Source organism: Equus przewalskii, chromosome 30 (genome assembly GCF_037783145.1).
Source record: "Equus przewalskii isolate Varuska chromosome 30, EquPr2, whole genome shotgun sequence".
NCBI classification, from domain to species: Eukaryota; Metazoa; Chordata; class Mammalia; order Perissodactyla; family Equidae; genus Equus; species Equus przewalskii.
Window position 1 is genome coordinate 11005356 of NC_091860.1, and position 26578 is coordinate 11031933.

Here is a 26578-nt window from a genome sequence, read left to right on the forward strand (position 1 = left end):
AGTCTGTGGATTGGCAACTGACGGAAATGTGAGCCTCTTCCCCTGGTTTATAACCCCAGAGGGAAAACAAGGAGGCTGTCTATTAATTAACCAGGTTGGTTTTACCAAGCTGAACCTCGGGTAGCAGCCATTAATCAGCCCTGCACAGCACCAGGCTAGCAACTGGAAAACATACCTGAAAGAAGAGGGAAGGAGAGAGAGGGCCAGACAATGCTACGCAGAGGGCATTCAAGAAGGAAACTGGAGCCCTTCTGCCCCACCCTCAACAAGATGGAGGAGCAGGCCAGGGCAGTCTCCAGAGAACTCCGTGGGCAACCGCTGTCAACGCAGCTATTCTCTTCCAGGGGACCAGGCACAAGGAGGCGTGCGTTCCAACAAGAAGTGGCTTGTGCCACGCTCCGGGGAGGACAGGTATTAACACATCACTAACAAAAGGCGAGGGAGAGAGGAAGCATTTCCTCAGCTCCCAGCTAGGCTCTGTTCCATCACCATCATGCTTTCTGAGCCCTCGGGGAGCGAGTGGAACAGAAAGCTTTCCAAGTGGGAATTCAGAAACAAGTCAGCCAAAATGCTGGGCTGGAAGCCCTGCTGGCCTCTCGCCACACCCCACGACCATGCTCTGGGCAGCCTGTGCATTTTTCAAACATTTTAAGGCTTTTAGAGGTTGTTCTTGTTGACCAAAAGAATTCCATGATGTCTCAAGTTCAAATCCAGTCAGCGCTGCAGGCTTTCTAAAAAAACTGTTTACTGCCATCTCAACACTTTGTGGTTCTTAAAAGAGGGAGAAAACGGGGCACATGACATCGCCACCCTCCTAAGATGTCTCATTAGAAACAACTTTTGGGTGAAGTGGTTACAACAGATGCCACCTAAGAGGTCAGAAAGGAGCAGAAGGAATGCGAAAACCTTTGTTTGGATTTTTAATCGAATCAGCGAGAGTTTGTTATTTCTCACCGGAGTATGGCAGGCACACACTGGGGGCCTGGCGCATGTGGGATACATTTGGCGGGTTTTTTTCTTCAGTCAAATGCATGCTTTCCAGGAAGGGGATGGAGGGTTGGTCATCCTTGTCTGATTAAGCTATGATTCCACCCCTACTACAACCCCTGAGACCCTGATTTATGGCCTAAGATGTCCTAAGTAGCACGGTTCCTGTACTGACTTACCTGCTCTTGACACCTGCAGGACAGCTTGTAAGAGTGAAGGAAGGTGAAGTGTCTGGGCTGGCGGCCCCCCAGAAAACAGAAGCACTGAGCTCTCACTGTTGTCTGGCTCAGTGATTCACGCCCTGCTCCACACATCAGCTGCTTTAGAGACAGGTGGCTTCTGTGGACTCTGCTACCATGCGAGTCGGTGGGTGCAAGGTGACCTCCCACCTTGGTTTACCTCCCCATCTCTTCCTTCCAGCCATGTTCACAGCAATTTCCTTTCACTTTCAAAAGGCTGCAGGGCACCGTCTAGAGAGTACACGCATGGCTTTGTCATGACTAGAGCAGTCATTCCCTCTCAGGAGTTGGAAGCTGGTCCAATCCTGCTGTGAATCAGGATGAGTTAAACATTCTAGGAAGAAGCATGCAGCTCACCCAAGAAAGAAGGGAGGTTCCCTATCTTAAGGCTTAGGTAAGCTAATCTGAAGAACATCTTGGTGTCGATACAGGACCTGGGCTTCACCTGAGTGGCTCCTGCTCTTCAGGGAACAGCTCATTCAGGCTACCTCATCACAAAGTTTGGCTCACTCTGGGTGTGCCCAGTCACTGACACCCCACGCTCTGGTTTCCCTTCTTCACCAGCTCCTCCTCAGCCTGGCCTTCCTGGGGATGATGCTAGACCCTTTGTGAACTAGTCCTTCCCAGGAGTGTAGTCAATGTCCCACTATTCATTCTTCTTCTTCCTTTCATGGCCTGGCACTATAAGTGAAGTGGAAGCCATTTATTTCTTTTGAGTTAGTACTAAGAAAGGACATGCTAGTAAATATGCAGCATTACCTTAAGAGGAAATCATTTTTATGCTCTGGTAAGGCTAAGAGTCTTGTGAAATTTATCACAATTTCCCCTTTCTTATTCATTTCTTTACTGGCTTTAAGAAAATTACATATGCTAAAAGAAAATCTAAAATGTGCTTATAAACATGAAGATGATATTGTGAAGGGAAGTGATTATGATGCTGGAAAAATTTTAAATTCATCTTGCTTACCTTGTTAAAATTGGAAAGACGGTCATTTGTGAGGTATCAGCGAACCTATTAATGTTTCATTTGATCGTAAATGGAATGTCTCCCAGACATGAGACAGACAGACTGTTGCCAAAGCTATTTAATTCTCAGGAAAGAGATGGTCCCTTCAGTGGTTAGCTTATAGCTATATTTAAGATGAGCGTTATTTCTACAAGTATTTTGACATGGCGGACTCTGCTGAGCTCTCCCCATACCAGACCTGGCTGACTTAGCACTATGCCCAATGGTGATTAAAGATTTCAGTCCAGAACAGAATAACGAAGTAACATTAAATAAATCATTTAACTTCCAAGCCACAATCAGTAACTGTGTGAAGTTGCAGGACAGATAAAAGAAAAATGTCCTTCTCTATGTCCACTCAATCTTCTATTGGGATACTCATGTATTATCCAGGCCAAGGTCAGCCTCCTTTTGTACCTAAAATAGTTACAGCTTATAAAATAATATCTTCTTTCTACCATTTGCAACAGATGGTACAAATAACTCCTCATTACTTATCTCTGTCTCCGCACATCCGCTCATTTCCTGGACGGACACTATTCTTTTCTAGGTGACTCCCTTTTGGTGTTTCTAGATTGGCTGTTAGTAGTGAGCCATCTCTGTCACTCAAATATAACTTTTTATTGCCTTAGATTTTCTTTTTCTTTTTATAAACTGCTATTTAACTTGTCAACGTCCATACCGTGACGTATAATATATTGCTTTATGTATTTACAACATTTCTTATTTTACAAAGGATTTTAGATGGCTATACCCACACACACACTCACACACACAGACTAGTCATCCAGCAGTTTGCAGTTTACACGGTGCTTTCAATTGTGGTTTTATTTCATGGGTCTCAGAACTCCGTGGGATACACAGTTGGGTGTTACTATACCCATTTGAATGGTTAGGACATGCAAATGTAAGGAGTTAGGAACCTCGCCCAACTTCACGAAGCTACTAAGTAGTGAAGCAGCAAGAAGACACAGCCTGGCCACTGTGTCACTGTCTCCTTCACCATGGAAGTGTGAAATCTCGGGTCCTCCAGGACACGGGGAGCTGCTCTGAGAGGAGTCGTGCTCCCAAGGCCTTCCCAACGGGAATGACTGAGGGGGGTTACTGGCTTGATTTTGACCTTCAGCATGGTGAACTCTATTTGAGAGATCTCTCGCTTGCTTTACTCACAAGCTTAGATTTTCACAGCAAAGGAAAAGAGTAACTGGGACATCTCAGTGGGCTTAGGATCTAATTATTCAGATACTCTCTTGGCTTAACCATTAAGTATTTATCTTCTCACTTTGAAATTAGTTATATAACTAGTTATACGTTATATTTAACAATACACATATTAGTATATATTATTCTTATATATATTACACTTACATATATTTATATATTATGTATCACTAATTATCACTATATAGATATCATGACATCACTAGTTATATATGTGTAAATATGTATATACACACATATGTTTTCATTCATCACAGACACGAGATTACTTATAGGATAAAATATCCGGGCCTTATCTGCTTAACACTCCTTACCATTATGACCGCAATCCTGCTACTGGGTGACGTTCCTGGGACCACACCTCTCAGAGATGCATGAATCACTGACATCTCTGTCCCTGTGCCCTATGCCCCTCTTACCTTTATTATGGAAACCGAGCAAGTTGATTACGTTGTAAGTGAAAAAAGTTGCTACAACATTATATAGTTTTAGGATGATCATAATAATGTAAGAATTAAAAAAAATTCAGGTTGATGATATAACATATCTTCAACATCTGTAAACAACGAATTGATAATGCTCTATTTAGAATTTTAGGCTCTACACTTGCAGCTTAAAGGATAGAAAATTTTCAGAGACCATTGGAAAAAATAATGGTAAACACACTGATGAATGCTAGATGCCACGTTGGAAAACAAATGGTCTTTTATTCTTAGTCTGTCACTGTTGTCTTACAATGTAGCTACTCAAATCTCAGGACTCTCATTCCTCTCATCAACCCCTTTCTTACCACACTTCCAGCCATCTCAGCTTCTTAACACCAAGTGTTCCCAGGTGGCGTTACCCCTTCAGGCCTGGCTCATGTCTCCCTGTACCTCTTCTCTTTTTTTCCTTACAACTTTTCTGGAACCAACTCTGTGGACCTGGGTCATAATTATGGCCCTCCTCCTGGAATCATCCCATTGCCTGCATTCTGCTCTGTTTTCCTATCGACTGGAGTAGAATATGTGCTGGTTCCATTACCAAATAATAGAACAAACACACAACACATGGTGAGCTATGTCAGCAGAGCCAATTTTAAAGGGAATTTTATGGATGGCTTCTGATGAAAGGCTTTTTAGTTGTGCCATTATTTTGATCCTTGGCTGAACAATATTAGCTAATCTGTCAAATGAAGAAAAGGTAGTATGAGGAAAGAGCCCCAGAGGATAACAGTGAAGGACAATAATTCAACAAATCCACCAAGTTCAATTTTCCCTCAAAATAAACATGAAAAAACAGTGATGGAGAGCCAGGTCAAAACAGCCCTTGCGCCAGTTCTTCCTGGGTTCAGAAGAGCCACTTGTTCTCCTCTTAACAGCAACTTTTGAAACCAAAAAAAGTTCCCTGGGTATCCCAAGTATATTGAGTGTGTGAGCTCGGAGAACTCTCTCGTGTAAGACTGGGAATGGATGACATTTGTTGTATAGTTAGATGGGTTCGTGAACTTTCCCAGGTCTCACGAGTTATGATAGAATCTAAAAGGTTCCAGTTTTTAAATTAAATGAATATACCTTTGAAAACCCATCTGTTTTCCTTGGGTTTAGCGGAGTCTGTGGCAGAGAACACAAGGACAACCTGCTAGTTTGGACCAGGCCAATGGCCCCGAATGCCTCCCTTCAGGGTGTGTCTTAGCAGTCAGTGGAGCATGGTGAAGGAGGAAGAATCTTAAACAGGATATTATGGAAACTGCATTCTGGTCCAGGTGTTAATGCCAGGTTCTTTATCTATAAACAAGTCTGATCTAGACTGTCTCCAAGGCCCATTCCAATTACAAAATTCTGTGGGCCCACGAAATATTTATTGAGTAGCCGCTATGTATGCAAAGCCCAGGGACAAGGATGATGAGGGAAAAAGGATCTGTAAGACTTAATTCCTACCTTTGAAGAGCTTACAATCTAGGAGGAAAAATGAGGCAGGTCCATGAATATTCAAAATACGACGAAGCAAGAATAACTTTGGCAAGTGTCAAATGAGTGCAATAGAACAATCCTCTTGGACTCTATAGAAGAATAAGATTCTCCTGGCTGGGAGAGTTGAGGAACACTTCTCTAAAGAGGTAAGATTTAAGTGAGTCCAAAAATCATGAGCAGAATTTCAGTAGGTAAGAAAGAGTTTGCTTTCTTAGGTATTCCAGGCACGAAGTAAGGCCTGCTTTGAGACAAGGGGTGGGGAAGTGCTAAGTGCCCTGGTGCAATGGATAGACCTCGGACCCAACCAGCAAGTTATTCTAGGGCAGAGGTTCTCCAACTTCAGCACAGGAATCACCTGGAGGGCTTGCTAAAACACAGATTAATGGGCCCCACTCCTGGAGTATTTGATTTAGCAGGTTTGAGTGGGGCCTGAAAGTTTGCATTTCTAACAAGTCCCCAGAGGATGCTGACCTGCTGCTCCAGGGACCACTCTTTGAAAACCACTGCTCTGGGGACCAGAGGGAAATGGTAAGCTCACATCAAAATCTCCATTCCACTGTGGGCTTGGTTAAGTCATAATTTGGAAAGTTGACCCTATTAAACTTCGAGTGGCAATCACGATTACCTAGAATCGCTCTATCAGCAAATATTTTCAACTACATCTGCCAGGAGAAGATAGGAAAAGGAAACTAATATTTGTGGAGACCTCCTATTTACTAAATGCTTTGCAAAATTACTTTATTTAATTCCCCAGCTTATTCCTATCAGATAAATGTTATAATCCCCATTTTATACATGAGGAACCGGGGCCCAGAGACTTCAAGTGTCTTACCCAAAATCAAAAAACAGAGTCAGAACGATCTTGCACTCTAGTGTTAAGAAGTCAGTGTAAAGGCCTGACCTTCTTTGAACACTCTTCAAAGGAGGGCAATGGTTCAAGGATTGCTAAGATCAGTATTATTTCTGTCTAAAATCAGGTCCAGAAATACCTGAACAAAGTCATCTGTATTGAATGTTGCAAGAGGCACAAGAGAAGAGTAAAACAGACCAGACCACATTACTGTTATCTACAAATGTGGGGGGAAACTGCCTTCCAAATGATGACTCCAGGATATCCATGAGCCCCACAAGGGTGCTCCATTTCAAAGGAATACCTTTGTGTTTTCAGTTCAAATATCAAGTCAGCCAGCCAGCCAGCCAGCGGACATGGCTTGGAAATCTGAGATGGTCATCAAAACCACTGCTTCTCCTTATTTGGATAAATAACAGCCTCAAAGACAACTAGTTTGGGAGTCGTGCATACCCCAAGGCTGGGCTTGGCAAGCTTCTCTCCCCACACCCTATCATGCCTTGCCCTCCACTGACAGCCGGGGGATTTAAGCCAGTCATCAGCTAGTCGCTACTTCCCCATCAGGTTCCAACACTGTCAGGAGTCTCTTTCTCAGAGACGAGATCTGCTTCCTTGCGTCCCAGTGACAAACTGCCAGGCCTTTGAGCATTCCTACACTCGAGTGAAGCCCTGCATTCCTGAAACTGAGTAGCTCACGAGAAACAAAACAGACAGCTACTGGCCCAGTGACTCCACCTAAAGAAGTCATGCTCCATATGACGAAATGCCCACATCAGGCAAGGGGGCAGACATGGTCTAGCTGTCTGCCTTCACCCCGCATACTACCCCTTGAAAGGCAAGAATCCTCTGCCACACAGGCATGTGAAGAAAATGCTTTGTAATCTATGGAGCACCTTTGGAAGTTCACGACAAGTAGCAAGAGCTTTCAACTCACTTCAAAAGGAAATAGGTTCCAGGCTGACCCCAAGGAACCCATCTTCCCCCACTGCCCAATCCAACCTCTAGCATTTTCTTTTCTTCTGTGTTGTATTATTCTTTCTCTTACTTTTCTTCCCTCCTCTGAAAAACAACACTGGGGCACAAATCTCTCCCAGAGACGACAGGAAGATACGGGCCAATAAACAGACAAAAAGAGTTAAATTAGGCAGCAAGAAATTGGCTGGATTCCGATGACCCTCAAGACTCTCACCTTCTTCTCCAATGTACTGAAGCCTACAAATTAGTTTCCAATTTGTTTTTTAAGGGTTTAATCATCCTCTTCAATCAGTACTCTACTTCAGTCACGATACTCAAGGAAGGAGTAGGGTATGGTGGAAGGAGCGCTGGACTATGAATGAAAGGATTTGGTTTCTCCTCCTGAGGAGCTCTTCGGCTGTGGTCTCATGGCCGTCACTGTGCTCCCACCACTGAACTTTTCTGAGCCTCTGGTTCTGCTGCTAAGTGGTTCAGGAATACCTTCTGTACTCACCCTCCTGGTGCTGTGCACAGCAAATGAGCTAAATTATGCTTACATGACTTTGCATGCAGAAAAGTGTGATCCACATGAGTTATTACAAATATCGCCAATAAGCATTCATGGGCTTACTCAATAAATTGTGAGAGCAAAAGGAATAGAATGGATAATGTCTACTTTAATATATTCATAGGAGGATGAAGAGAATGACACACTCTTTTCGAGATAAGAGCTCAGGAAAGAATGGAGATTCTGAATGTAAGAGCACCATGCTGTATTATATTCCAAAGACATCATCCTTGAGAAAAAAGTCCAATTATATGTTACGGACTCACATTCAAGAAGGTGCTTTTCCTTATTCCCATTCTCCAATTAACTGGTGATTCTGAACCCAGACCAGGCCCTATAAAAGACTCCCCAACCACTTTACATTGGTATGATAAGTAGATTCAAATATCCATTATTTATAAAAATTATGAGATGGGCGGTTATCCACATCTCTGCTTTGGAGCATTCTCCTTCCCTTCCCATCTCACCGCCCAGGAGAAACTCTGTTAGGGAATGAAAAGAGAATCCACATCATCACTTGCCTGAGGCTGGAATGAAAGTGTTTGTTGGTGAGGAGCAGGCTGGACCAATCAGTAAAGACAAGGGTTTAGATGCTCCCAGAACTTCAACTATATAGTCCTTTCTAGTCCAGTCCCACATTTGTATGCAAAACGGGGATCTGCATGCTTTAGGATAGTTATTGATTAAAAAAACATTAATCTCGCAGTATTGCTCAAAAAATAAATTTTTGGCTTTTTTGAGTATAGCAAAATGTGGTGATTTAATGCAAATGTAAAAATGTTTTGTTATTGAACATGTATGCTGAGATGGCCTTGCACATACATTCACTATATCTACACTTAAAATATAAAAATATTATTTGGGTAGTTTTTATATTATTAAGATGCTCTCTCTATATATGAGTACATAACTGTAGATAAAAATTCTCTGCCAAAATTAAAAATATCAAAATACCACATTTGGCTCATTTTTATACTCTAGTCACAAAGTGATACTGAATAGAAACTTATTAGCATTTCACTAAATTTCTTCAGATCATTGTTATGAATAATAAAAACACAGAAACATTTTAAAACAACATATTTCAGTCTTAAAATGGTCAGATTAACATAATTATAGCCTAAGGTTGCCAACAGTGGCACATTTCTCATTTTCATGAGAATGCAGTGGCTCTCAGAGATCGCAAGCTAATAGGCTCCTTGGTCTAAATATATACAGTAAAATCTGCAGCAAATTTCTGAAGCATTAAGATCTGAACCCAGTGAGTAATTTGCGCTGCAGTGGAGCAGATTTTTTTGTTTTGCAGTTACACAGCTGCTAGGAAATATATTTTTAGATTGTCTTTTAAAGGCAAGCAAAAATGGTATCCACTTTGTGGATCTGTATCTAGAATGTTCCCTCCGTCCCTATTGCAAGGGATCAACCACCGACGGAATGTTCTATTCATTCACCTTCCTCCTGGGAAGTGAGTGCAAGGAACAGTACTAGACCTCATCGTAATGAACCTATCGGACTGACCGTGACGCCTAACGCTTGAGAAGTGCGTTACATGAAAAGTATGCATTGAAGTTTAACACACTGCAGATCAGGTGGCTGCTGTTTCTGAATTGCCTCATCACTGACATCATGCCAATTTCTTATTGTTTGGGTTTTTCTTTGGCAGCTCTTCCTACAATATCAAGGGCAAATGAAAAGGAGCAGGTTCAAAGAGTTAAATCAGAACAAGGCAAAGCGTGACCTTTGATTTCACAGGAAAAGAAAAAAATAAAGAGAAAGAAATCAAGCACATGTGTCCATCAAACGACTGAGCGAAACATATTTTCTGTATTTCAGGAATACGGAGTGGGTTAGTGCTGCCTGAGCAATGAGAAGGGGTCCCCCAGCTTAAGTGACACACTGGACATTCACACCTTTTATCCGGAGAGGCCTTCTATAAGTAAATGGGCACAAAAATAATTTATCCAACAGCTCTTCTTTTGGGGCAAATAACAAGATACCGGAGTTCTTGAGAACTCTTAAACAAGAATTAGATTTGATTATGATATCAAAATGGCACATTTTTTTCAACTATATAATCTTTAACGTTTTCCTCTATCCCCTCCACGAATCCTTGACATGGTCTTTATCTTAAAGCCATGTTTCTACATGGCTTTCTACACTTCACTCAATAACAAGATATGGTCACCATTTTGGCTATCTCCCTACACCAATTGTACTATTACTCATTTAATGCTTTTCTTTAAGTCAATTTTAAGTGGACTTCTTTTTTACTTTGTTGTGATGAAGTAGTAATATTCATTAACTCTCAAGTTCTTTCTGCTAATTATCTTTGCAACACTCTTTAAAATGATATTATATAATTATTAAAATTTAAAAACCTGTTTCTCTATGTACTAACTAAAGTCACCGGCTCCAAGTGAAAAACAGCTTTGAAAGTAGTTCGAGTAGTAATACATTAAAGTTTCAAACAGAGTTATCATAGGAGCCATTTGCCTTAGCAAAGAGGCTGACTTGAAAATAACGCTGTAATGCTACACAACTCTTTTAAGCCAATATTGTTTTATTCAAAGCATCTCGTAATTCGAAGCAGCTGATGTTTTCCAGTTGACTTGATGGCCTATTCTCCTTCAATAAAAATATTGGATAATCTAAATCTGGTTAGTTCAAAATCCATTTATTTTGGGTCGAGGCCCATGCATTTCCAATTAGTGAGCTCTGGCCTCACTACAGAGCTGCGCTTCTCTCTGGAGGGGAAATCTGGCCACTCTCAACCACAGCCATGGATGGCCAAAAGAGGTCAGATACATAGTGTTTTCCTAAATCAATCAAGAAAACAAACTTTGTGGGACCCAGAGGGGTGAGAACAAAAGCTGGAGGGCACTGGAGATGGAAAAGGACTCACCTAAGGGACCGGTGGCTTCGGCTCCTATTTTTGTCACTTCCTTATTTTGTAATCTTGACCAAGTCAGTCCAACCACGCTAGGCCTCCTGAGGGTCAACTGACAGGTGAATGGGTTACAAGAGATGATGTGTAAGACCTTGTTTCCACCTTTAAAACCCTTAGATTCCAAATAAGTCAGGCCTGTTTCTGGAGGTAGCGCCAACGGTGCGGGTCAGGTATATTTCCTCAGTCACAAATCTACAGTAGCCAGCTCATGCCTCAGAAGCAGACAGAGTCACTCCCGGAAATTACACGCAAGCAATGGAATCACAGACCCCATGGGAAAGAAGCAGAGCAGAGAGACCACCAGATGATATGTGTCTTAAAAGCATTTTTTTCCTCTTTAAAAATTAACATGTGCCCCCCCCCCATAAATTTACATAAAAACAACACATGCTTACCTGAGAAATTTTAGAAAAAGCTTAAACAAAAGAATGGTCACCTGGCAGCCCTCTATAGGGTCGGACCTTGGACCGAGGCGACCTGTGCTGATGTGATGGGAAACAATCTCTTGTGGTCTGGGTTACCCTGATGGGGACCCACAGAGGAGACAGAAAAGCAAACCCCAGGAAGAAAACAGCACGTAGATACAAGGGCTACAACCTGAAAACACCGGGACATATGCTCCCAGTCAAAGGCAATTTCCGCTAACATCTATATTTGCAAGAGCCAAGACAAGGATGTGGCTTGGCTATCCCAGGGCTGTGGGTGTGGCGTAAACCTCCCCTTGAACTCTCCAGCAACAGCACAGAACTCTTGGGGAGCTAACCCTAGTCCCCACTGAAGCAGGAGGAAGGTCCTGCTCCCAGTCGACTTCCAATTGTGTTGGTGGTTTAACCAGCCCCGGATTTTATGCCGAAATGGGACTGGAAGCAAGTCGCCTCAATCCTGAAGCCCAAGTGCAGTGCGGCGATGAGCAGCTGCATCCTCTGTTGATGCTGCTGGCAGTAATTACTTCGCATCACAAATCACCAGGATATTTTTGCAGCTGAGTGGATGTCTCAATCTTTGGGAAGTGTGGGGGGGCTGGTGAGGAAAGCAACAGTCTTTGTGCTAGCTACCCTGACTCCAGAATCCTTCACCTTCAATGTCCTTTAACTTTCTTCCTGTCTGTCTCTTAACAGCTCTGCCAGAAGCCTCACAGGGCAGCAGGCAGGCACATGTAGGCAGTCACCACTCAAAGACACTTTTCTTCCTTCCAAATCAACTTCAGGAATAAGCTTCCCACCCTATCCCATGAAAACAGTCTTCGTGAGTGATACAGCACACGAGGCAAAGAAGAAAGCAGTTAAGAGGGAAGGGTAGTTTATCCACAGTGGTTTCTGCTTTCCCCACACTATCTGACATTCGCTGTTTTCATTTCACTCCAAGTAAGTTGTAACCAGGTCCCTGGATAAACAACCAGTCAGATACGAACTTTTAGATGCTACAGATTTAAAAAGGAAAAATTCCAAAATTGTACAAAATAATTTATCTTGAAGTCAAATATGCATCACTTATCTATAATTATCACTTTCAAGATAAATTACCTGCATCTGACTTCAGACCTGCAGCTCTAAGCTACTGGTAAGGTTGCACAGTGTGGGATTTTAAAACAAGGACTATAGAGACAGTTGGCCTGGGTTTGAATGCCAGCTTTGCTACTTACTGGTGTGCAATCTCGTTGCTTAATGTCCCTCAGCCTCAATTTTCCAATCTTAAAATGGGTATAATAGTACCGATGCCATAGGGTTACTATGATGACTGATACATACATATATATACACGTTATTTAGACCATGTCGGATAACAACTTCGCATGCATATTAATTTGTCTATAAATTGGGATAAAGATATTCACAGGGATATGGATAAGCAGATCCATACACACATTTACCTTTAAAAGGAAATGGATTGATTTAAAGGGACATTGCTCTCATTAAATTCCTTTAAATGAAATAAATGCAAAATATTGTGGCTGAACTATTCTAAGAGTAAGAGAGAATAGTTATCTCAAGCAAATATAATTTCTGCCAAAGACTTTTTCAGGCAAGCATTAAACCTGATATAACAGGCTTATATCTGTTCTGTAAAAATTGTAGATGTCTTAAATGGTATTCATTAGTCTTAAGTTGATACTTCTTTAATAAATTTTCAAAACCAAGATAAAAGAGTTATTTTTATTTTAAAATTTAAAGAGGAAAAAACAACAAATAATTTTTCCCTAGAATGTTGAAAGACACATACTAATTTCCCCCCATTTCAAACCTTCAGATTTTCTACATTCGTCTCAGAAACTGAATGGAGGTCAACATCTTCGTGAAACCACTGAAAATTGTCACAAAACACGTAAATCATTGAGATCTGTACTAGCAAACAATGAATGTTGACATTTTAAATCCTTTTCTAAATTATAAGGTTAAACAGAAACCAGATCACAGGATTTATAAACTGGAGACAGCCCAATGCAATTTAAGTGGATTTAAAAAAACAGATTAATGCCAATAATAAAGAAGTTTCCTTCTAAAGAGTGTGCAAGAAGTTAAAATAAAAATCTAAAATTTAAATTCCTCATTGAATTGAACTTGAATACAGAAAAATGGGCTCCATTAAATGTAAATATGTCATGGCATGACAAAAACAAGTCTGAAAATTGTATTTTGTTATAAAGGCACAGTTCTTACCTTACATCTTCCATGAACCTTTCTCTTCTAGAAGAAACTTTTTAGACTTGCAGAGACCTTGAAACCACCCATCTCTCGAAAGCTGCCAGCTCTGCCTGTCTTTATGGTGACTAAAAGCAAGGCTTGGGGTTTTTTACAGAAGGAAGCTTTTAGTCAAAATATGTGGTTTCAAGGAGCAGTATCCACCCTTGTTAAAACTATTTCACGGACATTCAGAGGTTTTGTTTCTACTCTATGAAAGTTAAATCTGAGTAGGAAGGCATTTTTCCTGTCCCGGAAATCAGCATAACTAAAACCAATGCTGAGCTAACAAGAAATGTTTCTTCCATGTGTTCCGTCTGGCAGAAGCTGCAAGCCATATCAAGGAAACACGTGATGTTTATAAATACAATATGGCTCATGTTGTCATAACCTCTCAATGACAAAAAAAAAGTGCAAAGAAAAGCAAGCAGCCACACAGCGGGAAAGATGAGATCTGTATCACTTGGAAGCTGCGTAACAGATGAGCAGATCTTACCCTTTCTTGCTTCTTAAAAAAGAAAAGAAAGTAAAACTGGAAGCAGCGAGGGAGGAAGAAAATTCGACCTTGTTCTGGATCACCACCGTATTAAGATGTGTTTGTCTAGCTAATCATTTCAATAAGGGTAATTCCTTACCAATTGCAATAGAAACATCTCTTTGCTGTCAGAAAGACACGACATAAAAGGGACATAAGTAGGTACATCACTCATAAATGAGTTCTGTAGCGTTAACTTAAGCAACTAATAGAAAGAAGGCAAGGATTTCACATAGCCGGGAACTGATGTGAAAATTATAGATGTTTGTACCCTTACTGATTATTAACTTTCTGTTCTTCTACTAGACTGTAAGATCTGTGAGGGCAGTGACCATCTTTGCTCACTATTATATCTCCAGAATCTTGCACCAGAGCCTGAACCAGAGGAGGGATTCAGTGCATAAGGCTTGGGCGAGTGAACCAGTGAAATTTCACAATAATGGAATTAGTCATCTTTCCAAAATCATCACTCCTCCTTTATAAGTTCAGAGGTATCTGACATACTGACTATCAACTCAACCTAAAAGCAAGATCTGTCCTACTGAGTTACACAGACAGCAAAACAAGATCTGTCTTATTTAATTTGTTATCCAGAGATGAGCTGACTTTCTACCATAGATGTAGAATTCACCTACATCATAGATGAATTAACTCCTGAAAATAAAATTTTTAAAAATGGCAGATATTTGTGCATTTGACATTTAACTTTAATCTGACAAATCTGTTATTCTCATCTTAAACTCTAAGGTTATTAACTGCAACAAAATTATACTGAGAGGATGGGGAATTTTGTTAGGACAGACAGACATTCTTAATTCTCATTTTGGTTAAAACTACTACCGGGATAAATGAGGGAATGTGTTGTAACCTCAAATGATTACATTTACAAATCACTGCACTGATCTTAGTAGAGAGGGCATTCATTGAAAGCCTGTAATAGGAAAAGTCTAAAGAAAGCCCCCTCATCATCAAGACATTTGATGAGAATTTCCTCAGAGCAGGACATTGTCGCAGGAAAACAGAGGAAACGTGAAGATAAGTGGAATGGGGAGTTTTCCCCTAAGAAGTTTAGAGATTGGAAAAGAACTTAAGATGTGTACATCAACAACTACAACGCAGGCAGGAAAAAGTGGGTGTGCTGAGAGAGGAAGGTAGACAGGTAATATTCTGTGGAAATTCAGAGAAGGGATAGTGGTGAGGCTTGGAGGAGAGATGAGTAAGGGAAGGATTGATGAAGATAGGTCTTCAAAACTGGGTGGCACGGACACCGATGATGAAGACAGCAGTGACCACGAGAACAATTAAGAAGGTCAGTTCTAGAGTTGGTCTGCCTGGCTCTGAATCCAACTCTACCTCTGACAAGTTGTGTGGCTTTGATTAAGTTCTCTAACCTCCCCGATCCTCAGCTTCCACATCTGAAACAGGGGGCTAATAAGAATTCTTCTCACACTGGGCTGTTCTGAAAATCAAATGAGCAAAATGCTCAGCATGGTACCTGGCACTGAGTAAGTATATCATGAACGTTAGTTATTAATATCACTGTCGTTATGCGAGTGAAAGGAATACCATGGTGGTTGGGTCAAGAAGGACCTTGAATGAATGAAAGAAAATTAGCTAAGAATGTTTTCTGAAACTTCCATTTCTGTGAGATTCTCTTCTCTTCCATTTCTACAGGATTATTTTCATCCCCATCCCCCACCCCCTAATCCCAAACCCTTCTTCTCAACAAGAACACTGCCCTCGAAAAAACAGCTCATAGCCCGGCCACTTCAGACATACATACTAAATGGGCACATACTTCTTTCTCTCTCTCTCTCTTTTTTTTGGTGGGATATCTTTTTAACTTAGAAGAAAAGAGAATGGAGTAAATTTAAATATAAAAAGATGTCATGAAATAGACACAACAGAATTAAGTGATACAAAAACTTAAGAAAAGATATTTTATGTGTTCTAAAATCTCATTAGGAGCATCATTTCAAAACTTGCAAAACTTACGTGGAAATATCAAGGAAGGGAGGCTGTGGGCTGAATACAAAGAGTCAGAAAGAAGTGGGTTCAAATCCAGTGTCTTACATTTACCAGCTGTGTGGGCCTGGGAAGGACATCACTGGCCTCAGTTGTATCATCCGTAAAAAAACTGAGTCAGTATACCTACCTTGCAGAAGTGTTGACTAATTTATGTAATACGTAAAGTATTTAACACATTGCTTTCTACATACACACAAAAAGGTCTATTATTTTATGTCCAGAAAAACAATGATATAGAATGAATACTACTTATATCCTGATTCCACAAAGAAATTAGTAGAGCTCACATAAATTATTACAATTTCGCCAAAAAAAAGAGTCAAAGTGGAACATAAGACAAAAAAGAAGATGAAAGTAGGAAAATTAAAAAGAGAGGCCAGGAACGAAGCCAACACACAAAACACACTCCACAAATGCCTGTACGCTGGCTGTGGGTGGGCCACAAATTTAATTCTAAGCTTTAGATTAGCAGCACAAAGAGGGAAAATGATCACTTACAAGATTCAAAGTGTCCATATGATAAAAATAAACTGGGAGAAGCACAACTATTTCTGGTGATGAGAACAGAGAGATATTTTTACAGTGGGTTCTCATTAATGACAGAAAATGAATAATAGAGCATTTGCGACACTATCATTATAGTACTCAATGCACCCCGTCTAACAAGTGTTTATATTCATCATGGGGAAGACACCACGACTGGCTTTCTGAGGGATACAAAGACAGACTCGAGCTGGTTTGTGCCTTTGAAGAACTTACAGTCTTGAGAATGAGATGAACATGCACCTGAATGATTATAACATCAGGAGAACGTGCAATGTGCCCCGCAAAGGGAAAGATTAACTCCAACAGAGCATTAGGGAAAGCTTCATGGAATAGGCAGTCTTTTCTTTGGCCTCTAAAAGCAAGTTTTTATTTTTTAACATTTCATTATGGAAATTTTCAACCATAAAAAAAGTAGAGAAAAATAATATCATGAATGCCCATCAACCAGCTTTGACATTTTTCATTTTCCCAATTTGGCTTCATCTATTTCCACTTTTTGGTTTGTTTTGCTGGAGCATTTTAAAGTAAATCCCATTAATCATGCCATTTAGCCTGTAAATACTTTAGTGTGTCTCATTTAAAAAAAATCATAACCACCAAGCCATTATTATACCCAACAGAATTACCGGTTATCCCTTAATATCGTCTGATTCTTAACACATGTTCAAATTTCCTAAATAGTTTCAGAGATGTCTTTTACAGTTGGTTAGTTCCAATCAGGATCCAAAGAAGGCGCACACATGGGCTTTGGTTGTTACGGTATACAGGGGACCTGAGAAACACAGTAACACTCTCTCTTCCCACCCCTTTTTCATGCCTGCAGTCTGTTGAAGGAATCGGGCAGTTGTCCTGTAGTATGTTAGATGGGCGGAATTTTGAAAGGCAGCTATATGGGGAGGGAGGGGGCATTTCAGATACTTGGAGTAGGAACTGGGAGGTGGCTGTGCTTGGGATGTCAGGGTTGAGGTGATACTGACTATTGGCCTGTGCTATTCTTTGCACAATGGGGAGTTGGGCTTGGGGACATGTCTTAGGAAGTAGCTGTTAGACTAGAGCTGGGGAGGCTAGTTAAACGGTTGCATAACTGACCAGTAGAAAAATAATAAGTGCTGTAACTACAACAGCAGAGCAGCATTGCTAAGAGCTTGGGATCTGGATCCCAGCTGCTGGGTTCAAATCTCAGCTCTTCCACCCTCAAGCTGTGTGGCCTTGGGCAAATTTCTTAACATACCTAAACCACTACCAATGCCTGCCTCAAAATGCTGTCTTGAGGATTAAATAAAATTACCAGTGAAAGTGCTTGGTCAGTGCCCTAAAAAGTTAGCTACTGTAAGAGGACTGGTACAAGCAATGGCAGGAGGGTCTCCTGGAAGAGGCCTTGCAGAGTGGAATGGACCAGCTCCGATGACTGGTGGGATATGTTGAGAAACAGGAGTTAAGCAATTGAAGAATCATTGATAATTCAACTTTTTAAATCTCTTCTTCCCCACCCTTCAAAACACACACACATGTGTGCACACACATACACACACCATCACAGTCACTCTATCATTCACAAAGATAGAGAAGCAAGGAGGAAAGGCTGGGGGGAAAAAGATTAGGATGTTTTTCTTCAAAAGGATATACTGGGAACACTAGAAGATTATCCATGTGAAGACAACCACTTGGAAGTTGAACGATTAGGTCTTGAACTCCAGACAAATGGTAGAGCTAGGGATATAGTTTCAAGGGTCATCGACTTTGACATAATAGTTAACTCAGTAGTAAGACAAAAAATAGTAAGTGAAAAGGTACAGACAAAAAAAAAAGAGCAAAGTAAAAAATCCCTGCATACAAACTGGTGAAGCCTGCCTGAATACACTGAAGCCCATTTAGGGGTCAAGAGGAAGAAGTTAGTGAATGAAGGGGGCTGAGGTGTGTTTCAACGTAGGCAAGGAATTTAGAAATGATAGTGTATGGAAATTAGGGTCTGTAAGACCACTCCTTGGTGTCAGATGCAGAGCTCAGAGAGAAGAGGTCTTGGAGGCAGTGACTGATTTGGGTATTAGGAAGTAATTTAAGACGCAGGGCCAATCCTGGAGAATGTGTTCTAAATGCAAATCTGGAAGCTGTCTACATATAAGTAAAAATTGAAGACATACAAGAGGGAGAGAACTGAATGATGGGAGCAGAGAATCTCAGGCAATAATCTTAAAGTACGTAAGAAGGTGGAGAAGCCCAGAAACTGAAAAAGCCACTGGTTTGATGAACAGGAAGTCATTGGTACCTTTTGAGAGCCACAGAAGGGAATGGCTCATGTTTGAGTTGTGCATTTGTGAATTACAAACCCTGTGAGTACATTCATAATTTTTGCAAAAGGGTCTGTTCCATAAGGTGAGCTCAGTCCCTTAGAAACTGAATTATCAAAGCTGCTACCTAATATAATGAAACAGAAGCCAGACAATTAAATCAGATGGGGGTGATTTGCACCCACGTGTAAAGAATCAGGAGCTGAATGTGTTCATTCCCAGCAGAGAACCACAAGTCTCATTAGACAGCCTAGCCTTAAAAGCACTCAGCTAGATGCTAAATGAAAAGTGGACCCACGTTTTCCTCACCAAGCATGTAGTGCATGCATGCTCCAAGGCCCACAGCCTTGGAGTCAACACCTTAGTTTATCATGGTTCCTGTGTAACACCACCACCATCATGAAACTGCTCTGGAGGGCTGACTGTTGTAGATCTAGAGGCTTACATTTTCATTTCTTGCGGGCAAGATATTAAATTCCTTGTTTAAGGAAAGTCTCAGAGGCCACCACAAAGTCCTGGTGGTGTGTTGTTTCGCCTCTGCTTGGTCCAACCAATGTTTTTCATGACAGGCGTGTTTATCGGTAATGAGCGGGCAGCTGGGAGGTCTGTCCCAGGCTGCCTATGGAGGCTGGTGAGTAAAGCTGAATGACATCAGGCACAGGGCTGCATGACGGACTCATGTGAGTAGTTATCATAAATTCCTTCTGGGCCATGCGCACATGGCAAACCTATGGGAGGATGGAGCTCCCCTAAGCCCACCGTGCAGCTTGGTTTAGTCTACACCAATTGGTCCTGGCTCTGGTCTCTATTTCTGTTCCTCACCGCGAGTGATGGAGCTATGCAGCTGCACTCAGACAGGGCTCAACAAAGCTTCCTTCCCTTTAATGGCAAGGCAGCCACCTTCATCGAAGGAGAGAGAATTCCAACCTCCAGAGCCAAAAGGTGAGGCTGAAGGAATTCCATGTCTCTTAGCTTCTGGAATCTGCGAATAGCGGCCAAGTTACTAACTCCAGGCGTGATTACACCTGGTTGGCTTTTACACTGCATTCTCTTTCTCATTTCTAAGTGTCTTCACTGAAACTAAAGCTTTCCTGTGGGTTGGATGGTGAACATTTGTTGTCTGCTCATCTGGGACAACAGTTGATTTTCTCAGATAAAAACTTGCTGTCTCAAGTAGGCTGTGGGTAACTCGGAAAGTGACCACCAGGGTCTTGTCTAAAAGTAGAAACAGAACAACTTTACGGAAACCCATAGCAAAAGTTCTGAATCCTAAGAGGCTTCATCCAGATGGATAATATTTGCTTCTCTCCATGCTCGCTGCTGGTCCTTATGTAGGGACCACATCTGCTTAAGAGTTAAAACAGGTGTCCTCCCCAGGCATAAATAGAATTTTCAGAGGCGATGCTGGGGCCCCTGAGTAGGCTCCGTGTAACAGAAACAGAACTCTGAGCACCACAAAACTCCAGTTTGAAGGCTAGACATATCGAAAAGTAAAGATACCCAAGGGAGCAAGACTCTTAAGAATGTCACCGAGAAGGAGAATAACGCAGCAATAAAAGGCAAAGGATACCGTAATATTCAGTCCCTGCTTCGTGATTCGCATGACTCAATCTGTCTACACCTGGTGCTGGTTTGCACTGAAAGCGTAACTGTCTAAAAATAAACCGCCAAATCCTAGGTTTTTCTGAAGTAGCAACACAGGCTTCACTTCAAATCACACATCGTTTCTCACATAAAAAAGCAGCAGTTGAGTCCGTAAGAGCCCTTTTCCTCCACAAGTGTAGGCTCTGATCCCACAATGTCATCACTCATATTCCAGTCCAGAATTACAGAGAAATTCTTCCAGCACTTTCTATTGGACCTCCTGGCCCCTTGGTCCTAAACTCACATACCCTGTGTGGTAGGCAGAACAATGATGCCCACATCCTAATCCTTGAAATTTCTAACTACAGGGGAAAGGGGGATTAAGGTTGCTAATCAGCTGACTTTAAATAGGGAGATTATTCTGGAGTATGGCGTGGGCCCAATGTAACCACAAGTGCCCTTAACAGTGTAAGAGGGAGGGTTAGAGGTGTGAGGATGGAGGCAGGGTCAGAGAGATGCTATTTTGCTGGGTTTGAAGATGGAGGCAGGGGACTGCAAGCCAAGGAATGCGGGCGGCCTCTAGAGGCTGGAAAAAAGGGAAACAGATTCTGTCTAGAGCTTCCAGAAAGAATGCTGATGCTCCCTTGATGTTAGTCCACTGAGACCCGGGTCGAACTTCTGACCTCTAGAACTGAAGGATAGTAAATCTGTGTCATTTTAAGCCACAAAATGTGTAATAACTTGTTACAACAGCAATAGAAAACTGATACAAACCATCAGAAATCAGAAACAGCTTCCCTTGAAGAACTCTACTACAACTCTGGGATAGACATTTCCTGTGTTTCTTTGGCCATAAAACCTATTAATTTATTTTTTTCTGGTTAAACTCCAGCATCCAGCTGAGTGCTGATCCTCAGAAAAGATGATATAAAATGGCATGGCACCTTCTAAATTTGTGTGTGTGGCAGGCGGGGTGGCGGGGGGGAGGTTAGGTACAGCTGGAGAAGCTAATCTTTTTTTTTTCCCTTCCATTTTTACTGCAGAGAAATGCAGCTCTATTGTTAGAAACTCAATCCCTTCCGAGTGGACCTGTGTTCATGTGATTTTAAAATCTGCCTTTTCAGTTTCTCTGTTCTTTTTTCTTCAAAACATCCCTGTATGCTTTGAATGTTTGGGTAATTTTCTGAGATGATCTAAATCTAGAGAATTTTAGCTCACAAATTGTGTATATTTTTGTACTATGCCCTCAACACGATTGAGATAAGATTTGATCATATTTAAAACAGTAAAGCAGCAAACAGTCGTGAATTAGAAGATGAATAATTTAATTAGAATGCTAGGACTTGGAATAACTGATGTAAGAACATGAATAGATTTTACAGGCAATTGTGCACAAGTTTTTCTTTCCCCATTTTTTTTTTGTATATTATTTTCCTTTAACTAGAGAAAAAATAGCAAGAGATCCTTTGAGTGAGTTAATGTATTATAGACCAAGGACCCTTTTATGTAAAGATTTTCAGGATCTCCCTGGAGTGAGGACATAACTAAACTCCATGCTTAGAGATGGATGGGGCTATGTCAGGCCCTATTTCAATCCCTTTGCCCCCAAAGACCAGGAAATCTGATTTCTCTACCAAGGAACAAATAATGAGTCATTAGACGAGATGAGTGACGAGAACCCCTAAAACCTAGTAGTGGGGGGAGATTACATCAGGAGCACATGCCAGAAGAAGGGATGGTTGGACCCACCGAATAAAATAAAAAATAGAACAGGAGCACTTACCCTCATGTCTCCATTCATAGTTTTCGGTGCGTGATTGAATGCATGTGCGGGATCCTTGTTGTACACTTTGAGGAGCGATCTATCCTGAATGTTCCTGGAATCAAAAGCATCAATCACTATGGCAGATGAAAGGAGCCTTACTCTGGGCATTTCCTTTGCCAGCCCTCAAGAATCGGGTAAAAGACATCAACAGACAATCCGGTGATTGTCTGCAATCAACCAGACAAAATGTTCTTTTATCATAAAATAGGCAACAATAAATGAGGAAAAGAAGAAAAATGACTTCAGCTTTTCTTTCCTTTTTTTTGTTCTTCAGGAAAGTATTTTTCTTTCCATGTCGTTCTCCACCCATAAATATCAGGCAGCGTGAACTTTCTTTCAAGATTCTGAGCGAGGAAAGCTAACACTTTAAGAAACAATAAAGCTCCAATATTTACAATACATTCAAAGAGATTTGGTTAATATTTAAATATTTAACTGTTTACTTTGCCCAAACACCTGCTTTTCTGCTTATCTCATGTAATGCACACAAATGAAAAATGCTTTTTTTCCTTCAAACGATTTCAGGAAGGGAAAAAAAAATGTAACTGCTGTCCAGAAAAAAAAGTCGCCCAAAGACCAAAACTAGTACCTTTACAATGGCTGTTTTCTTCCATAGTGAGTTTTTAAAAATACTTTTCTACAGACAAGTTGAATTACTGGACGTGCAGGGTATTTAGAAGGAGTAGCAGCAGATAAATTCTCTCACTTGTCTGTCTCTGCTTCTGAACCCACCATTCAGAGCCCTGGTCATACCTCAGGCAAAGGGCAAAGGTCCCACATCTTGCTCAGAGCCTACCTTAACTTATTTAAGACATATGAATGTCCATGAAGTCCTTCTCCCTCCGTATTCAGCTTTCATCAACACAAGGGCCACCCAAGGCACTTTCGGCCCCATCTACACTGTAACTCCTTCCAATGCGGGCGCGATGAGCTCAGGGAAGTGTGTGCAAGAAGATGCATTCCTTTCCTCCAGGTGCAGCCACACGTTTTGTGGGCTGATCGCAATCGGTGGGATTATTGGGTTATGTTTTTGTTTTAAACAAAGTGGAGGATTCTTGGACTAGTCTTGCTTCCTTCTTTAAATATCCGTCAGTAATTGCTTTGAAGCCACGACTAGCCCAAGCTTGCACGGTTGCTCCAGATTTCAATGAGCTCATTAGAAGTCTGCTTAAGGGGGAGCATGCAGTCCTTGTTACTAGACGGGGCCAGATTACCATGGAGGGGAGAGGTCACAGAAGGTGAGGATGTGGAGATTGACTAAAGGAACTTACCCTGTGGCTGAGGGGAAAAGACACAAGTGATGATATGAAGAAAGTGAAAATCTTACTTGAGCCACGAAAAAAACTTAGCGTGATTCTAGAGGTATTTAAAATATATGAGGTTGGTTTATGATTAATTTAGAAACATGTTCATCCATGATGAACCAACAGGAAAGGCCCAGATTGCATTTACCATGGCAACATTTACAACACAGAATTTCAACCTGAACGCTCTGTAGCTTTTCCTACGGAAACCCCAACACCATAATGAAATAGCCAAATGTTTAACAAATATACTCTCACTTCAAAAATACTGAAGGATGTGAAAGGAAATTTATCTTTGGGTTTAGAGGATTAAAGCCATTGGCTTCAGTTAAAATCTACATGATACAGGTTTTTAGCAGGGAGGGGACATTCTATATGATGCTGATGATGAGGATTTACTCTACAATTCAAAGAAAATATAACAGGCATTTTATGCATAAAAGCAGAGGAATAGAATAATTCTCTGGAAAGGACATGCACCTGATCATCTAGCATAAACATTATAGTCATCACCAAATAAAAACATTTGATCCACTTAAATACTTTTAGATGCATTCTTATATGTAACTCAAAACACTGAAAAATAAAATTATAGACAAATTTATAAATCAATGACTTTCCTCTTAGACATTTTAAATGAGATTTAAAAGAAATCAGGCTATTCGTGCTGCAGTGTAAGGATCAATTTTGCAAATATAGACATATTAACTGAAGATTATTAATGTTTGATTGCTTCTCTCAAGCACTGCTTGCATCTATTTTATCAACTGAGTTTGCATTAAGGAGGACCATTTCGGTTTGGAAGTTTTGGGGACCTCTTCTTCTTTCTCCTCCCTCCCACTTCTCTCTATGACTACTTCATGACACTCTCGAAGAATGTGTGCAGGAAGTCCTAGGAGTAATACTCTGAGGCTTGGGAAGCTTCTAGAATATCGTGACTCACTGTCATACTTTAAAAATTCTGCAAGACAGTGGGGTCCAATGGTTCATAATAACCTCATCAGCTTTGAGCTCCATAATCAAAAGTAGCTCCACGTAGTTCCATGTGTATTTATTATTACCCATTCCCTCGATTGCTCTAACTACAAACACAGTGAAATGGCACGTCCACGTGAAAACTCTCCATGGGATTTTGTTACTGCAAACACATTCTTTATATATAATGTGGTTACTTCATGTTTCAGTTTATGCTTTGCAAATTCAGAATTTTTTTGGTGACAGCTTGATTAATAATTTATTTCAGGAAACAAACATGAATTTTCTGCTACACATGAATATTTAACATGTTTTTAAAAAGCAGGGGGTATTGTGCAACAGAGGTGGCACCCACACCTGAGGGCATGTGTCAAACTTTGAAAGCCCTAAATTACTCACACACCTTGGCACACGCCTAAATATGTCATTTGTGATCATTGTCAGATATTTATCAGTTTACATTTATTATGCACTAGAGGCATACTTTTAAAAAGTGGTTCCCATTAATTCCATCATGAAGAAACAGGGCAGCCTGCTGTCTCCACGGGGAAGGGATCCAGAAATCCAGCCTGTGGCCCAGACGAGTTGGGGAAGGAACATTCTGAGGGAATGAAAAATTCTTGACCAAGAATGTGGACAGTCAGGTTTGGGGCTGGGCTTGGAAATGAACTGGCTGTGTGATCTTAAATAAGTCCCTGAACTTTGACGCATCTGAGTTTCTGGCCCCATAAAAGGAGAGGGCTGGATTATTCACTAAATGATTTTTTAAGTTCTAAAATGTTTAGAGGCTATACTAGTGACTGCTTGTTTGTGTTGATTTCAGTCTTTTTTCTCAGGGTTTTTGGCTGGGAGAGATCAGCTGCGTCCCTTTTGCTCTATACACAACACCACGACAGTCGAAAAAGATGCTTTTATCCACGCCACCTGCAATAGCATGAGTCCATTCAGTCTCATTTTAGAATACATTCTACTAGGGGCCCTGGAGAAAGCCCACCTGGAAGATGAGATCCTTTAGGAATGGCCAACTATTTAAGAAATGAATGGAAAGGAAGAATGTTTCTCAGCCTCTCTTCTCGTGGACAATAGCATAGAGTCCACTGTTTTATTCTAACTTGTTAGTGTAAATAATGGCTCCATGGTATCATTACCTAAAACATCTTGTCTATGAGGGAAAAGAGCACTGGAGAAAGAATTGGGAAAGTTCATCGTAAGTATGGCTTTCAACTCTTGGGATCTTGATCAAGTCTCTCCATCACCTTTCTGGCCTTAGTTTCCCTAACTCTTAGATAAACAGTGGACTGGATCATTTCTTACATTCTTTTCATATGTAACATGCAAAGACCTGTGTGGGAAAAGTCTGTCCTCACCTTTGGAAACCACACCTTGTAAGTGAATCATAGAAAACAAGATAGTGAATTCACACTTGTGTAAGGTAAGCCCGCCAATCAGGATAATAGCTATGCTTTCTTCATGGGACACGGAGAGATTAGGACTGGGTACAAACGGTGGCGATGGTAAATGCAATGTGGTGGACGCACACACGCAAACGATGTGAATACTCACCTTACATCATTTAATTCATAATAGACATTCCTGCTTTCATCTTTGATGTAAATGGCGACACTGGGCGACTCCAGCATTTTCATGGTGAGCTGCTGTGGAAAGGCACTTACAAAGAGAGCACGGATTGTGTCTGCACTTGTGATTTCATTCGGCATCCTGAGCTGCTTGGTTTCATCTCCATACTGGAGATAGAGAACCCCTGCATGAAAAATGAGCACAGCGATCAGTCAAGATCAAGACTCACGAAACAGGCAGCACAAGCTAAGCCACCTACGTCCTACCACAGGCAGGAATGTTCAGGACAAGCTCGGAAAGCATGTAACGAGAGATGATTGCTTGGAATTTCCAAGGAATGCACTCTCTAGTTATCACATAAATACCCACTTTTTCTCTTACAGTCCAGGCAGGTGTTAAAGAGGCTAATTTTCAACTGTTTTAAAACCAAAAAGACAAGACGCTAACCTCGGGTAGCCTAAAGCAAAAGGCAATACTTAATTCCCTTGAAAGGTGTATTTAGGAATGTGATCC

At 41.1% G+C, this 26578-nt stretch overlaps 1 protein-coding gene and 1 long non-coding RNA gene across 45 annotated transcripts in view; one reads left to right on the forward strand and one right to left on the reverse strand.

Moving 5' to 3' along the window:
• The window catches only part of KIAA1217 (KIAA1217 ortholog), a 705985-nt gene that overhangs the window by 71178 nt on the left and 608229 nt on the right, over window positions 1–26578 (reverse strand). For 35 of the 44 annotated variants that reach the window (XM_070601047.1, XM_070601015.1, XM_070601011.1 and 32 more), the window contains 2 exons: window positions 26051–26249; window positions 22167–22260 (listed from right to left, as the gene is read on the reverse strand). In XM_070601047.1, coding sequence (XP_070457148.1) covers window positions 22167–22260; window positions 26051–26249 — 293 coding nt within the window. Of the gene's footprint in view, window positions 1–13381; window positions 13888–22166; window positions 22261–23004; window positions 23201–26050; window positions 26250–26578 lie in introns of those variants that run through there. The other 9 variants (XM_070601032.1, XM_070601034.1, XM_070601030.1 and 6 more) reach the window with 2 other exon arrangements.
• On the forward strand, window positions 276–8728 carry LOC139080461 (uncharacterized). The gene is made up of 2 exons (XR_011534990.1): window positions 276–411; window positions 6383–8728. It is a non-coding gene; the product is annotated as an uncharacterized lncRNA (long non-coding RNA).